At 37.9% G+C, this 17,734-nt stretch overlaps 1 protein-coding gene across 5 annotated transcripts in view; it reads right to left on the bottom strand.

The window, feature by feature from the left end:
• Positions 1 to 17,417, bottom strand: part of OTUD4 (OTU deubiquitinase 4) — a 32,879-nt gene extending 15,462 nt beyond the window's left edge. For all 5 annotated transcript variants that reach the window (XM_064450257.1, XM_064450254.1, XM_064450255.1 and 2 more), the window contains exons 1-10: positions 17,253 to 17,417; positions 15,691 to 15,774; positions 12,581 to 12,631; positions 10,622 to 10,668; positions 6,651 to 6,723; positions 6,099 to 6,180; positions 5,174 to 5,318; positions 3,156 to 3,213; positions 2,654 to 2,771; positions 2,369 to 2,433 (exon numbers count right to left, since the gene is read on the bottom strand). In XM_064450257.1, the coding sequence (XP_064306327.1) occupies positions 2,369 to 2,433; positions 2,654 to 2,771; positions 3,156 to 3,213; positions 5,174 to 5,318; positions 6,099 to 6,180; positions 6,651 to 6,723; positions 10,622 to 10,668; positions 12,581 to 12,631; positions 15,691 to 15,774; positions 17,253 to 17,417 (888 nt within the window). The remainder of the gene's footprint in view (positions 1 to 2,368; positions 2,434 to 2,653; positions 2,772 to 3,155; positions 3,214 to 5,173; positions 5,319 to 6,098; positions 6,181 to 6,650; positions 6,724 to 10,621; positions 10,669 to 12,580; positions 12,632 to 15,690; positions 15,775 to 17,252) is intronic.
• Between the last annotated feature and the right edge of the window lie 317 nt (positions 17,418 to 17,734).

Here is a 17,734-nt window from a genome sequence, read left to right on the forward strand (position 1 = left end):
AGGTAACACTACTTAATGAAACATGGCTTTCAAAACTACATGAGAAAGTTAAAAGTAATCAGTGTATCAAGGCTTTTCAGCTCTACTGAAAATACTTTCTCTTCAAATAAAACACAAAGCTTTTCCTTGTTAGTAATGATTTTTTCTTTTCTTTATGTAGATTTTAACTTCAGTGAAATTTAGCTTAAGGACATAATGAACACAAATTATTTCTGAACTTATTCTTCAGAAAGTTTTTTAAAACAACCAAAAAGTTGTTCAGACATGAGCAGAGGGTTACTTGTCTGACTGACATTCCATGTCATTAACATTCCTCTGTTAAATATAAAATAAATTTCATAATGTCTGCTACAACATTTGGCTTTCCAGTGGTATTATTATGGTCAACTCCACTTTTCACTATTTACTTCATCTTCCTTTCTCATGTTTTTATCCCATATATTTACTGTCTTGCCACATACATGTAAAATTTCACAGAGAGTCTGTTAATTACCAGAGTTTTTCTACTAATAATATCTGTACCCTTTAGTAAATCGTACAACCATAGAATCATTAAGGTTGGAAAAGACCTCTAGGATCATCAAGTCCAACCACCAACCCAACACCCCCAGGCCTCCTAAACCATGTCCTGAAGTGCTACATCTACACGTTTTTTGAACACCTCCAGGGATGGCGACTCCACCACCTCTCTGGGCAGCCTGTTCCAGTACCTGACCACTCCTTCAGTAAAGACATTTTTCCTAATATCCAACCTAAACCTCCCCTGACGCAGCTTGAGGCCATTTCCTCTCATCCTATCCCTTGTTACTTGGGAGAAGAAACCAACCCCCACCTCACTACAACCTCCTTTCAGTTAGGTGTAGAGAGCAATAAGGTCTCCCCTCAGCCTTCTCTTCTCCAGTCTAAACAAGCCCAGTTGTTATATAATATATATACACACACAATGCCAGTTGTAAATATATTACTACTGTAAATAGTACACAAGACAGCCTTAGGGTCCTAAAAACAAATTTTAAGCCTGTACTATCAAGCAGTAAATAATCAATAACACATACGGGGTTTTTTGTTTGGGGTGGGGTGGGTTTTTTTGTATTTTTTGTTTGTTTGCTTGTTTTTTCAAGTTTAGAGATGTTTTTCCTGCAATTTATTCACTATGCTTAATTCCATTGCACAAACAGAAAAAGTACAAACTGGAGCAGCCCCCATGCTGCATCACAGACCTAACTGAATATTTTCACGCTAATAATCTTAGTAGATGGTCAAATGTCCTAGAAAGGACAGTATTTAGCAGAGGACCACCAACTTAGTGAACACACCTAAGTAGATTAATCTAAATTTTGATTACTATGGAACTGAATGGCAAATGTTATTTCTTCTTAAGCAGCAATACATACTCAAATTTTAACAGAACTTAAAGACCAATTGTGTCACACACTTTGAATATGTCAAGAGAAAGAAATCACCCAAAACTTCCAAACTGTAGTAACTACACAGTTACTCAACGCCCTCAGAGATATGGTGTGAATTTTGGGGTTGTCCTGTGCAGGGTCAGGAGTTGGACTTGATGATCCTTGTGGGTGCCTTCCAACTTAGGACATTCTATGATTCTATGATAACTAAAGCGAGCTATATTCCATTACTTAAAACTAACACTATTAGAACAAAGCCAATTTACAAACAGTAGTAATTATCTCCAGAGTTGAACACTAATATATAGAACTGTGATGTTGGTTTTGGTCTCTCCAAAGAAAAGCCTGTATGACAGAAAACACTCAAATTTCGTTCTTCAGCATGCAACTGTACGCAGGCAAACCCTTTGTCAAGCAGCAGTATAAAGGAAGCGCAGCCATCAGCAAAAGATGCAGCGGAGATAATGATGAGTTTTATAAAACAGAAGTACCCCACACTTTTGCACATCACAGGTATAACTAGCGAGCTTACAGAGCCCACAAAGAGAAGAGAGCTTAGCCTGAACCAAGTAAACTGCCCTAAACGGACTCCTCACACAGAGGGTAGCAATCTACCACACTGAGCAAGGACTCACCACGGAGGCAAGCCTGCACAAATGTATTTGCATACTTAACATTAAGGCCCACTGTCATCTTATCAAACATACTCTTGAAGTTAACCTTGTGTCTTTTTAATGCAGTAAAATAGAACATCTGATCAGTTCGATTACATGTCTTTTTTACATCTAAGTCATGAACACCACCACCAATTAAATAATGAGCATATGCACAGTTGGAAGACACAAGCAAAGAATATTTATAAAGTAGTAGTTTTGCATCAGAACAATTAACAAAGAGGGAAAATGGGCATCTTGAGCAAAATGTAATGTCTCTATACACTACAATTCAATACTACTTACTTTACATTTATCTCCAACTGAGTATTGCATGCCAGCAGCAATAGAAAAATCTTGTTTTTGCTGATCTGTAAATACATTAGCAGAAATACACTGTTAGTTTAAAATACCAAAAGAGTTACTTTCTTGATAAAATGAAAACCAGGATTTCAGGCCCTTCTTGAACTGACCCATGTGAAGATGACCGCTGCCTAAACCCACGCTGCCATCTGCATTACTGTTCTTTAAGAGAGCTTCACTTTATACATCAGCTCGCAAAAGGTGGAACTTAAGCATTTGGTTACTTACCCCATTTGGATTGGAGCCAAACATCATACTCAACATTTCTGTAAACTGATGGATTGAGCGATTTAAGAACTTTTTTAGGTAGGACCAACAAAGCAGGATTCCCGTTGCTCTTAAGGTGCTGTACAAAACAAAACGAAGTGGTAAATGGTCAACTACACAAAGATGTGCAGTCTTCCATTTTTCAGTCACAGTGCTCAAGCTTTAAACTGAAATATAAAGAAGCTGAAAATACATAAAGCATAAAGAGTTTTGAAAAAATAATTCATTAGGTTTTTTTTAACCATAATAGAACAAAATTAAGAACTAAACAGCATTAAAGAGGACACTATCCACTTTTTGGCACATCCAAAGCAAACATTGCTTTTTAAAGAAATAAATAGGTTTTAAGGTATTACATGTTAGGAAAACTAGAAGTTTGGTATTCTCTCATGGACACTAAACATGGAAAAAAATAGCAGAGTACAAGTTATTAGGAAGAATATAAATCTTAAAATACAAATACCTTGTTGCCAGAAAGAGACTTCAATCCATTCATATCACTAACTGTTGTAGCTTTACTTCTGCAAAAGGACAGAAACGAGCTGTGGTAATATGGTATTAATAAGGCCTGGAAATCAGGTAAGAAACATCTTGGAAGCAGATAACAATACTAAAACCACCACTCCCTACATATTTTTCCACAATAAACATACCACAGAACATCTTCATCTCTTAAAATAAAAAAGCTAAGTCTAAAACAATAACTACATTTCTGTATCATATAAGGCTAAAAGTAAGATTTGTTTCTAAGTACAAGTTTTAGGAAGTCTAACTTACGTATACTGGCTTAGCCTTTGCTTAAGAAAAAAAAGGGGGGAGCCACGGGCAACGGAAACAAAATTCCTGGAAAATTTTTGCAAGGAAAATATAGCAAAAGCAGACATTAAAAGAAAAAAAAAATTCAAAACCAAAACCGACTGTTAGTTAAATGGCATCAGGCACTCTAATTTGCACTTATTTTCTACACCTGACATTGCTGGAAAATCACTTTCCACAGAGAAAAAACAAGTATTTTTTCCCCTACAGCAGTTGTAGGCAACTGTCAGCATTAACTTCTCCCAAAACCAAAATAAAGTATTACATTTAATAACAATATAATTGAAAAGTTCACACTTATAAAACAAGATCTTCTGGAAAGCTAGGTAATGAAATAAGCTGAAGTCAACTTTAAGACAAGCAAAAAATTTAAGACTTCATAAACACAGCAAAGTGTAATTTCGGTTAACTAGGTCAAGAGTCACACACACTAGCTCTTGCATCATAAGACATATGGTTTAAATCAAAAGCATTGAGTTTGATAGTCTCAAGTGAGTATATGACCTTCATTTACAAAGGTAGTGTGGAGGTTAGCAGTATATTTTCTTATGAATCCCAAAGATACAGAATAATGCTACTGCATATGAAGCCCAGGAAAGCTCCAAGAACAGAAAGGAACAGAGAAGGTTTCCACTCTCTGACATTTAACTACAATAATTGTTCCCCAAGGCAGAAATACTTTGTATTTTAATTGGAAATGTTCCCTAGTATTTTTTTTCCCCCAAACAAGAAAGGAAGCTAATCCCTTTCCCAGAACTTGGTTTTCTTTCAGTGGTGATTTCCATCATCTTCCTTTCTGTTGTTTTCAGCTTGACTAAAAAAAAAAAAAAATCAGCTCCCAACATCTCAAAGAATTTCTTCTGCCACATGCCACACAGACTACAGCAGAGCCCCCAGAAAGGACTTTAACAACGTTCAGCAGGAAGAGGTGACATGATGCACTAATACAGCATAATCTCCGTGGCTTCAATGGAATTTCACGCAAGCCAGGGGTTTAAGAACAGTATTAAACAGAAGAAAAACTGCCGATATGTAAATGCAAAAATAGCACTGTCAAAGACTTACTGTGCAAAAGGAATCAGCAGGTCAAAATTTCAAAGCTAGCTAGAGCATCCAGGTCCAGCAGAAGGAATATAAACCCACAAATATAATCACTTCATAAAGATCAAGGAACAAAACGGAGCTAGATGCACCTGTATTTCTCCATTAGCTACACCTCAAGCAGCCATTTCAGCCCCCAGATGTGGGAGCAACACAACGGGGATTAGATTCCTGTGACTCTACTCAGTTGCAAGAGTGAGCCAAGTAATTCTCATAGAGTTTACCATGCCCGACTGGCACACTGACAATTCTCCCAGGGGATTCTGCTGTTCTAAACAGGAAGAGGGACATGTTGCAATGGCAATATTCCATTACATAAAGAGACCCAAAGCTAGACCGCATGAAAAACAGAGGAACCAGCAAAGATAACATATTTAGGTACAGCGAAGATAACGTATTTCATTCTTTCACAGTTCTAACCTTACCTCTTTGTGTTTCTCTTCTTAGTAATTTGTAAAGGTTTTGAACTCTAACCATTAGATTCTACTACCCACCAGAAATTCAGAAAACTCATTTAACATTTATTACTCAGGCATTTTACGTTAACTTTTAAATTGCATTTACCTGTAGTTGTCGTCATCTGAATCTGAAGCAGATACTTCACTGCTACCATTACTTTCCTCTGTTACACCAACAGCACTAAGTTCTGCTATGATTTTCTTTACATCTGTATCAAATACTTTCTCATACAGCAACTCATACAGCAGAGCTGGGGAAGGGGAGGAGAAAGTGGAAGGGCAAAATCAGTTACAAGGTAAATCAGATTTTACACCACCATTACAGATGCATTTCAAGTTATTTCAATCAAAGCAAGCAAGCTTTTTGATGTATTGTTTTGATGTATTAACTGAAACAGTGAAGGCATTAGAAGTAAAACCAGCTGCAGCCACTATGGGTATGCACGAGACTACTAGAAATCAGGTCTTCTGACAGGCAAATTTGGCCTTAGCCTTGTAACTCTGCACATACACAGAGTTTTCATGAAGAACAAGAATCCTTGTAGGGAGTGTCACAGTGACCCATCAAACATGATGAGGACTTTTGGGCATTTCTGCAATCCAGTAAAGAAAACAATTATCCATGAAGACGGGGGTTTTTTTGCACAGGTGACCCCCATGATTTCTGTGACAAGTTACACATGTAAAGATAATTTTAATATAAACAACTAGTTTGCTAACATAGTCTGAAATACAAAATTAAAACTAGAATGCTGACCAAAGACAACGGAACAGATTATAAATTAGTGCACCAACATTTTCTGTTTATATTAGACCACCCAGATTCAAAAAGGCAGGTAAGTCTTCTCCTCTTGGTATATAATCAGCTCTCACAAAATCATACAGTCCTTGACAATTCAAATGGAAAACTAAGCTGCTAAAGAATGACTATAATAAACTGTCATACAGAGCCTTCTCCTGAAACCTGATAGTGATAATTTTAAGATTTTTGGTAAAAATACATGCTTTTAACTAACCGATGTAATACTTACACTGGCACAGAGCAGCCTTTTCTGAATACTCCATGGGATAAACAATATCATAGTGGTTTCCATTTGAGAAGCACAGCAATACCTGTTAAAAAACCACACAGATATTTTAGGTTTTGCACCTCACTTGATTTTCCATAGGAGCACTACCTTTTAAATTCAGTTTAATTGTTATCTCTCAGGATCTCAGAGTATCAATAAAAAAATAAAAATATTTAGTGGATGTCCTTTAAAACAAAAAAAAGAATTTGACGGAAAATAAAAAAAGAATTTAAGACAGAGGTAGCTATGCGAGTTACTGCTTGTAACACTGATTTTTACAGAATTTTAGATTACTAGGAAGATATACGCCACCCCAAATATGGACCATCTATTTAAAAAGAAGCCCTACATGTATTAACAGAATAGGTGCCTTAAATATGTACAAAATAAATTGTTAGAACCGAATTCTCAGCATATTTATTTGTGTTGAGTAATAAAACTTATATGAAACTACTTGCTATTTATAAAGTAGTCTTAATTCAGCCTTTCACAATAGCCATAAAATTTTTTTACCTTATCAGAAAACCCATTTTCAGTTACATGTGAAGGAGAAGCATTTGGTTCCTGGTATATTATGAAATCTTTCCTGAGAAAAAAGTAGCAGTGAATAATTCATTTAAAAGTCAGTGTCAAGAAAAGTTGGAATATTCCAGTCAAGTTCAAGGAACATGCATAACTACAGAAAACACCTAGTAGAAAACAACACTTAAGAAGACGAGTACAACTACCACTGGTCAAAAAAAAAAGCTTACTTTTATGAAAGAAAATACTAGAATAAGATGTGCTGGCACAATGTGCACAGGGCTAATGACAAGTAAAACAAATTTCCAGACACTGCTTTCTGGAGCTGTGTCTAGAAGGATGACGGCTCCCCAGTCCTGGAGAAATTCATTACACTTTGCCATTTGGAAACCTACCAGAACAAAGAGAAAGCTGGTTTTATGAACAGAGACAGGACACAGTGATAAGTTTCCAGAAGGTGAGCAATGACTTACGCGAGACCTGCACTAGCAGATTTATTACATGTGTGTTAGAACCCTTTTGGGCACAGAGGCCAGTTAACAGAACAGCCCACATCTGTGCTCAGAAACTCTTCTTGCCCACCAAGCCAAGTTCTCATGCTCAGAAGGGTCCACACAATGTTTCTGCTCCCAAATGGTGGTCCAGCTGCCACAGCATGCTAAGGAGCACACCGAAAGCCCAACAGATCATCAGTGGGGATTGCCTGAGGATCAGATATTGCAAGCAAGCCTCCAGCACCTCTGAAAACCTCATGCCTTCCATGTGTCTCAGGTTTTTTTCATGTGCAGCAAGAAGAATCTTTTCCTCCTTTTAAAAAATGAATAATACACCGGAGGGAGAAAAAAAAAAAAAAAAAAGAGAACATTCAGAAAGCTCAGTTTCTCCTTCTCTTTGGATAAAGACTCCGGCAAGTATGGAGTCGAACACCATGTTGTATTCATTAGACTCAAATTGCTGGATTTAAAATGGCAAAGAAACCCCTTTGTTGTCTCTTCGACTAAAAGAATGGAAACAAACTTTTTGAGAAGCTTGGACCCAACCAGCAGATAGCATGCTGTTGCAATGGTGGCAGATACTCATCATCAAGGGTATCAGTCCAGCATAGTTTTTAAAAACAGGTTTAGGTAAATTTTTATCACTGCAAACTATGTTCTGGTACTTCATTACATTTAAGAGAATTAAAAATACCATAAATGAAGAGTTGAGCTACTACAAGCTCTAAGCAAATTTAGAATTTACACTCCATACTTATACTTCTTTTTTCATCTTGTGAGATAAAAAAGCCTAAAAAGTTGAACTGGATATAAAGCGACTGTAGTGGTTTAGCCCCAGTCAGCAACTAAACACCACACAGATGCTTGCTCACTCCCCCCACCCCAGTGGGACGGTGGAAAGAATCTGAAGAGTAAAAGCAAGAAATCTTGTGGGTTGAGATAAGAACAGCTTAATAATTAAAATAAAATAGTAGCAATAATAATGATAATAATAATAATATAATAAAAAGGAAAATAACGAGAAAGAGAAATGAAGCCCAGAAAAAAAGGAAAAAACCCACAAGCGATGCAACCACTCACCACCAGCCCACTGACGCTGCCCATCCCTGAGCCGCAATTGCTGCCCACCCCCGGCCAGCTCCCCCTAGTTAATATACTGGGATATTCCATATCATGTAATGTCATGCCCTTTGGCCAGTTTGGATCCACTCTTAGCTGTGCCCCCTCCCCTCACGGCTTCCTGTGTACCTGGCAGAGCATGGGAAGCTAGAAAAGTCCTTGACTAGTATAAGCACTACCCAGCAACAACTAAAACATCTGTGTGTTATCAACATTGTTTTCATACTAAGTCCAAAGCACAGCACTGTGCCAGCTGCAGTGAAGAAAATTAACTCTATCCCAGCTAAAACCACGACAGTGACAAATACACGAAAATCCACAACGGATACTGACGTGACATGCTATTTGGTTTTTTCTTTTCTAAAAACTGAAAGACTATTGATCTTTGCTACTTGTTTTTCTGCTATAATCAATCTCTCTCATGATTTTAAATTTAATTATCTTCTCTCTCTTTTATCTGTAATCCTCCCTTTGAATTCTTTGCTCAGCAGCTCATCACTTCCCCCTCTCTCACACAAGCAAAAGTTTAATTAGTCTTGCAAAATTATTGAATATATTCACAGGTGCAGCTTTTGGACTAAAAACAAACAACTTTCTAGAACAGCTCAGAAAAAGCAATTCTGAAAGGAAAAGAATGTTATAGCTCAGGGACGCAACCGCTTTAGGGAGGCAAGGAAAATTTACCAGATAACTAAGTTACACTTCTGACAGATCTGAGGAGTGGAAATGAAAACAAACCTAGTCACACCACACTTCTATCCTGTGCCTGAAAAGTCTGAAACTCTCTCAACCGTCCACTTGGCACAAACAGGAAAGTCATACTTCTACTTTCCTTCAGTCTGCCAGCATGCAGGAAGGGAAGCAACTCTTTCCCCTAATCTCCATCACCATTCCTACTTTCCCAAAGCCCTTAAATAGCCTTTTTAATGGAAGTCAGTCTTCCGAAAACAATTGCCATGTGTTCAACTCTACAGTGAAACACTTCCTATAATTTTAACTATGCCATAAGCCTCCTCACACTTCCAAGGGAAACTAAAAAAATACTATTATCAGCCAGGATTTGTCTCTGTATTCATTTATCAGCTGTGGTCCATGATACAGGTGTATCATTAATTAACTGCTTCTATGTCATAAGAATGCATTTCTCATGGCCAGAAATACAACAAACAGAAGGTCACGACCACCCAGTTCCAATCAAGCATGCAATTTTGTTGACTTAAACTGAGTTATGTCCTTCTATACCCCAGCTCAATCCGTCAGACCTTCTCTCTAAATCTCTTGAGCCAAACCTTACTGACTTTCAGTTCAGTCCTTTTCCACCCATGCAGCACATGAAACTCGGAATTGCCCCATTAACCACAGAAAATGCAAAGACAGAATTTCATGCAATTTCCCACACTTTGCGGTCATCTAAGTACCTGAAAGTAATTTAACTAGGTTTTTTCCCCTCTTATCAACTGCATCAAAGTACAAAAGAAGTCATTAGTTTACAGTAAGGATTTTGAAATATGGACTTTAACTGGTTTACAAACAGCAGAAAGAAGATGCTGTACATTGCTCATTCCCTTACACAGTGATTGGAAAGCGGTTAAAAATATTCAGCACATTGTTTCATACCACTTTGTGAAGAAAAGATTAATATATAGGTTTATATTTAGTAAAAACACATCAGCAAAACTGTTCATCACTAAGAAGAGTGTTTGTCTCTACACAAATACCAAAACATTCCTTAGGCACAGCGCAAGCTACGGCCCTTGACAAACTCATACTGTTTCATATATACTGATACAGGGGAAAACAGAAGATTTATACAGAAATGAGAATAAGCTAGAGCAGTACACCAGGTAGTCTTATAACCAGTACATACAACTTCATACCAGGGGAGGTGTGAGAATGGCTTTCTGGCATACAGCCCACAATACTCATATCACTAAGCTACACCACAGCATTTGTACAGAGGTAATAAAGAAATGGGTACAGTGCACAGCTTCGCAATAGGGTTGATAGTAAAGCCTTGGTGAGAAATAGGGAGAAAAGCCATTTTAACAGAAAAATTGTAGCATGAAAATTAACAATACACAAACAGTACGATTCTACTCACAGTAAGTTGTGCAGATGAGATATATGACACTATTGCAAACCCGTATTCAAATCACAAATTAAATGTCATTTTCAAAGCTCACTTTTCTATTTTTATTGAATACCTTGACAGCTGCAATTTTCAAAGCATATTTGTAATTTTCTGGAGAACTATGGTATAACATACAATTCCATCTTTGCTATTCCAACTGATTAATTAACAAGACAACTGAACTGATGTCAATAGAACATATTAAAAGGCTTTCTTACTTGTACATTAGAGAAAGGGCACTTATTTCTACTTGTCCAACCCATTCCTGTGTTGAAAAAAACCAGAAAATTAAGTTCAGTCAAACATACAGTTGTTATACTTCCTCATGTGTATGTAGATCAAGAGAAGCAAGAAATCATTTCAAAAAAAGAAAAATATCACCACTGAGTCTAGAGTTCAACTGAGACACTTTGATTGTATTTGAAGGTTGTTTGAAATAACAGTAACTATTCCAGTAAGGTTAAGGGGTACAAGCTAGAGGGATTTTTTCCCAAAGTAGAAACTGATCCGTATGAAAACTGAGAGAACTAAAAACAATCACATGAATACAGATCTACCATTAAAGAATATGATTTTGAAAGGTAATACAGTGTTTTTATTCTTCTTCTTCTGTTAAACAACCAGCAGTCTGGCTTTTCAAAAGTGGCTTTTCAAAAGTGGTTTTTGACAAAAGCGAATGTCAGATTTATCAAGTGCTTTTAAAAATGTTACTCTCTAACTTCAAAACTGCCTCATTTTGTGGGCCTTTAGCCATGATGAACTCTAAAAAGAACCCTGAGGCTTAACTCTCATGCCTCAGATAACTTCCATACAAATGTCTTGACACGGTCTTGGGAAGTGCTCCAACACAAAGTGGACAGACCACTTCCCAACAGCCAAAATAAACTTGTAACAGTTAGTTGCATTCTCAAGCAAGCAGCTGTATATCAATACCTGAAGAAAGACCAAAAATCTGCCCTTTAAAGCTGTTAAACAGTGAAATGTCAGTAACGCCATAACCCAGACTCAAATCATAGAAAAGTAGTTGTTTCTTCTGTTACAGCCTAACCCCTGTACTGTGTTTCCAGTATGATGTGACTAGATTTCTCTCCTTTTTTTTTCTTTTTTAAATTCTTACTGAAATTAAAAGTGACTGAAATTAAGTTTGGGGCAGGAATTTGTAGCAGTTCAAGTTTTTTAATCATTTTTCAAATTGTCATGGGAATTTTCAAATACAGAATAATATTAATTCATCTGATCTGTCAAAAAGCTACTGTATGTTTTATTCTTCAAAAATATCTTTTAAACATTAGTAGACATGTATGAAAAAGACATTTTGCTATACACACTGCAGCGCTGTAAACCATTCATGTTGGCATAGTTCAGTGCAGAGTAAGTTATAGTGGAAAAGAACATGATTTGCCATTTAGCAGAGCATATAACCTCAGGATCTGACTAACAAAGCCTTGCAATTAAAAATCCTGGAATAAACAAAGCAACACAGAAGCAGAACAGGCTAACATCCACTTTTTTCCTTCTTCCACCATTCATTTTGGAAACTGAAATAAACAACCATCAGGTTACCATTCTAATTAGGGACGCTGTAGGCGTGGTGGGAGCAGGGGGGCGAAAGCCATGCTTTGATTTCTAGGAGGGGAAAATTTAATAAACTTTATGTACAAAAGCTTAAAAAAAATGACAGATTTTGCAATATTGTACTAGATTGTCCGCTTTCCCCCTGCCTCAGTTTATGCAAACTGTTAACTCCCTAGTAAGAACACTAGAATTAAATTAGGGTGAAAAAATAATTATTTTTTGCTTCAAATCAGTATCTTCATATGAGTCTGTAGCTACTGTTCATAATATCCCTTACACGAGTAACTGTCTTTTCATCACCTAAACTTCGAGACCTTTATTCAAGGTTGTCTTCAAGAAAAAGCTAGCCACACTATGTTTCCTGGCATTAGCAGGGGCTAGAAAGGTTTGGACACAATTTTGAGGAATAACAGGTTTAAAATCAAGACAAAAAAATTCCTCAAATCATCTTACAATAGAGAGTACCTGCATAAAAGTACATATTCACATAATTCAGAGACCTCTTAAGTTCAAAGACATTTGTGAGGGGGAAAAAAAAAATCTCATTACCCATCAACTTCAATAAAAGTACTGCTTTCTATTACAAATCGAACTTAACATACCTGTGGGTTTTCCAAACATTTTAAATACTCTTCAAATGGCCCCTCAATGAACTGTGTTTAAAGAAAAAAAAAAAGTAACGATTAGTTATTTTTATTCACGTAGCATATGGAATCCCCAGTCTATGACCCACTGTACCAATGGGAACGTACCTTTGGAAATTTAAGAGTATCCTGCTCTCAAAGAGCTTACAATCTAAGTATAAAGTGATGTAGAGATGAGGGAATAAATGGTCTGCATTCCAGAACACAACCACATACACAGCTTTTGGAGTCATTACACAATCCAAAAACAGGAAAAAAAACCACGCAAAAAGAAATCCAGCAGCCAAACAGGATATCCGAGAGAAAGCAAAGATGCTGTTAAGTATGTGTGTATGTTTACGTACAATTAGTCCCAGGTGTGCACGGCATCACTGGACAGAGCATGTGTGGGCTTATTCAAGCATCTTGTTAAAAGAAATAGCCAGCAAAGGACAATCAGAAATAGGAGTGTCATTTCTGTGGTACCCAAGTAGCGGTAAGACGTAGTATAGGCAAGTCATAAAGCATTTTTTCCTCTTTTCTGTATCACTTCAAACTTTTACTTTCAGTGAAAGGATGCAAACAATCAGGCTACACTGTAAGCACCAAGCTAAGAAAGCAATCCTTCAGCTGCACTCCTTAACACACACCAAGAGGCTAAATTCACAATTTGTCAAGGCCAGAGAAAGATGCTGCAGTAATTGAGAGGTGTTAACTTCGAAGTGTTTCAGCCATGATGGCCAACAGAAAGGCTGTATTTTAAAAGCACTATTTAGACATAATCTGCTTGGTTTAGTTAAAATACAGATCCACAGAGGTCCAAACAAAGAAATAATTCCCATTATTAACTTACGCTATAATCTGGATGGCCTCTTTCCCCACAGTGATTAAGAAACAAAGTAATAAAGAAAACTGAGCAGAGTAGCAAGATTAAAAGTTCTGCTTTAGCCATTCTGAACCTGGCTGGACAGTGTGGTTCATAAGAAGAATCAAAAAGTCTGGCCAAAATTTTTAATTTAGACAGAAGCAATCAGGTATGAAGTTAAAAGATGGATCAGTAAAACACAATCATAGACAGCAGTTGTTTTGTGTGTCAAAATTAAACGATCTAAAGGTAATGCACGGACAAAGAAAGGAAGGGCACCAGAAAGTTCTCATAAGAAACTGAAGAGAATAAATGTAAGACAGCAGCAATCAAAGATAACACTTCAAGAAAGGATGAGGGTGAAAATGAAGGTGATGGTTACACACAGTCACCTGAAACTTTGGTTATAGCAGTATCACTGGAACAAGAGAGACAGAAATTCAAGCTGAAGTGGTTACAATAGACAGAGAGAAGAGGAACTTCAATGAGTACCACCAGTACACATCAACAGAGCGTAACTACCAAGAAAGCAGATGAGTAAATAATTGAAGTAAGAGGTTAGGGAAAGAGGCATTTGTTGTTTAGGGTTTTTTTTTTTTGTTTGGTGTTGAGTTTTTTTGGGGGGCGGGGGGGGATGTTGGGGTTTTTGTTGGGGCTTTTTTGGTTTGTGGTTTGGCTGGTTTTTGGGGGGGTTTTTTTGTCTGGTTTTTTTTAAGAGAGAGAGAAGGTAACAATGCTATATTCCAGATGGAAAACACAGTGTAGTGTAAGAGATATGGGGAGCAAAGGAGATCAGCAGTACCTAAGGGAGTAGGAACACTAGGAAATGAGAACAGATACGGAACACTTCAACCTCGTACATGAAACACCTAAAAAATTTCATGTAATTTTTCAGAAGAGACTTTTCAGAAGGACAGTAAATATAGATAGAGGAGAGGTCATATCATTTGGATCATGTCTGAGGGGAAAAGAACAGTGAGACTGGGAGTTTGGAGGAGAGAAACGAAGATAATAAAACCAGCTTGGGTTGACAAAGCAGTTACCAGGCCAAGAAGGTGTCAGAACTGGCGAGGGGAAACACCACACATTTACAGTCAAGAAAGGTCATGGTATTTCCAAAAACTACACAATGCAACAAGAAAACAGAAGTAAATATTGGAGTGAGTGGGATAATTCTGGAAAGAAAGGGATGAAAAACTCAGCAGTGAAATAAGATGAGAGAGAGATCTAAGAGTTGGTAAGTCCTCAGATGCTCTAGAAACAAACAGTACTGGCAGACGGAAATAGCCAAGTAAGAGCTACATTCTCCCAGACAGATTCACTGTATTTTATGTCATTCATTTGTGACAACGTCCACATTAACAGTGATCAGTCACATTTGCGCATAGAGCACTTTGTCAGAAATACACACCCTTTTATTCCTGCTTTCCTTCCCTTCCCTGTGCCAATGTGCATCTAAAACTGCCTTTTTGGGGGGGGTCTGGGTAAATTTGGAACAGAAGAGAGCTGAGTACGAATCCTCTAGTTAAAAATGCTTTCACACACTCCTGTTTTGGCTATTCTGGAAATGGGTTAAATGGTATGCATGCTAGAACACATGCAAACAGGAGTGCCATTATTTGTGTTCTTTTAAAAGGAAGAAGACAAAAAAGGATTTTATAATGTTAACACTGAACAACTTTGGCCACATATTGATCAATATTGAAATACTCGATGTCCACGGCTGATGAACAACTTCATTACAGATATTTAGAAAAAAAACACAGTGGCACTGTATAATGAATTGCAGACCCTGAACCAAATTTCACCTATCTCATCAGTCAAATCCCTTATATATTGTGAAAGCAATTAGATAGCACAATAAAAACATTTTATGACCTTTATTAAAATAGGCATTATACTAAAATAAAATCCAGATTTTAGTAGCTCCACTACAGACTATTAAAGGCTAAGAAAGTTTGTTGTGTTTTTTAATAAGCACTAAAAACTCCTCCCACCTCATATCCCTCCAGTCCCAGCAATATACAGGTCTTTCTCCAGGCATATGAAATGAGTTACTACCACACACGAGCTGATTAATTTAAAGAGCACTCACTTTAAAAAGCATCAAGTAGCATATAGCTATGACAAATACCGTCACAAACTAGAGAATATGCCTTAGAAAAGCAGAAGGAACAAAGTAACATTTTTTTAAATGCTCACAAAGAAAACAAAAAATACTTACTGCTTCAAATTTCTCCCTATTCTTCCGAAGATAGTCTACACAAGCCATCCTAACATCCATATGCCGCGACTGAGAGTGTAACACCTACAAAAGGAGAAACAGAAGAAAATTTACACTGGTTCTTAGGACTTTTGATGACACAAATAATTAATGACTGTTGTCTAAATACAGGCTTGGAAATACTCTAGTTTTATTTTTAAGAATATTTAAAATGCATATTCATTCGGTAACAATATCTATGCAGGTGAAACCAATTACTTAATCAAAAATTAAGTAACTGCAGGATTCACATATTTACTAGTATTCAATTTTATAAGGATTTACTGAGCTAAAGGAATAGCATTTATTGTCATTCTTTAACCAACTCCTTTGTAAAGGACTCCAATTGATCGAAGAAGTTACCGCAGGAGCGTATGAGGAAATCAACTACCAATGTGTACTTGTTCAAATGAAACCCAATGAAATCTAAGACAGCGCAGAGTTACTTTCTCTTAAAGTTAAGAGGTATAGGTCTGTTGCCCAAATACTGATTTGGAAACCAGGAATTCAGATCCCAACACACCACCTGCATTCTACCTCCTGTTCAAACCTCTACTGGAAAAATACTACTTTCATCATAGGTTCAGAGTTACCTCTAACGTGTCTTTGCATCCTCAGTACAACATAGGTATGTTCCAGCCAATTTAAGCTGCAGCCTCTCTTGCAACCCTTACGCACTACCCTCAATTTAAAACAGTTCAAAATTCAGTTCCATTTTTTCCGTATGAAGAGCACAGAAATTAGGCGAAATTTGAATTAAAGACCTTCCCTTTAAAAAAATAAAAATGGGATTTTAAAAATATCATAGTTGAAAAAAGCTCTGTGTACACTGGAGTGTGGGAGAAACCTTCTATATGTTAATTAAAAACATCAGAGTATCAATGTTTATTCATCGATTATTCCCTTGAAATAGAAAATCCCACTTACTTCAGATCAATAGTGTTTGCTTGCCTGAACTTGTAAATTCAGCAGGGAAAGTAATTTTTTTTTTTTAAAAAAAAGTGAACTGTGTATAATTAGCACAGGAATCTGGGCTCCCACAATCAGAAGCACCAGAGCTCCCACTGCTGTTTGTTTGTATTTAAGGCAAGATGACGCTGTCACTTTTTTCCTTTAACAGTAACACTGAAATGGGGGAGGGGAATTCAACAGGAAGAACTGAAAATAAATTTTCCAGTTTTATAGTAAACTAATTAAGAAAACTAAGAACAGGGCCTTTCAGTTCTTTCCACTAAATTCCATTTCCTAAATAGTCTCGTACAAAGCAGCTGTACGCAAATGCTGAGATCTTAGACTGAAAAAAGCTCTGAGGCAGCAGTGGGAGGTCAAAACAGGTCGCAATTTCTTGGTGACAGAAGGCGGCCGTGCACACAGAACTCCCCCTCAACCCGCAAGATTGAAACTATTTTTTTCCCCTGGCACACGACTGTGTAACCTCAGCCTATGCTCGCCTGCATTTACCAGGCACTAACGAGATCCGCTTCCCCCACTTTCACGGGAAGTAGCTTTGTGTAAGCGGTTACCTGCTCGGCCACAGCCCTGAAGAGACAAGATCCGTCCTTGGCGACCCTCTTTCTGTACAAGCCCTGAGATCGCAAGTAGCAGTCCATAGCGGCGTCCCCGGGGGCGTCCCTGCCGCCGCCCCGATGACTCTGCTCCCCGCCGTCGGGTCTGCACGCCGCCTCCATGTTCACCGCTTCAGGCTCGGGAGAGTGGCCGCACCTCCCCTAGCCCCACATGGCAAGGTAAGCCCGCCGAGCGGCTCTGGGGCCGGGCAAAGGAAGCAGCAGCAGGTGGGAGAGGAGAGCGCTGGCCCCTCAGCACTCGAGGTAGCAGCAGCAAGGAGAAAAGCAGCCGGTCTCACGTTATCAACTTGCATGTGGGAACCGCGGGGAGAAACTGCAAAGTTTTACTCCGCGGTCTGGGCTTCCAGCTCCATAAAAAACGGCTCTTCTACGCTTCTCCGAGGGTCCGGGCGGCAGCTGCGGGGCACGGCTGCGGCGGG

The sequence above is a fragment of the Phalacrocorax carbo genome, chromosome 4, assembly GCF_963921805.1.
Source record: "Phalacrocorax carbo chromosome 4, bPhaCar2.1, whole genome shotgun sequence".
Classification (NCBI taxonomy): domain Eukaryota; kingdom Metazoa; phylum Chordata; class Aves; order Suliformes; family Phalacrocoracidae; genus Phalacrocorax; species Phalacrocorax carbo.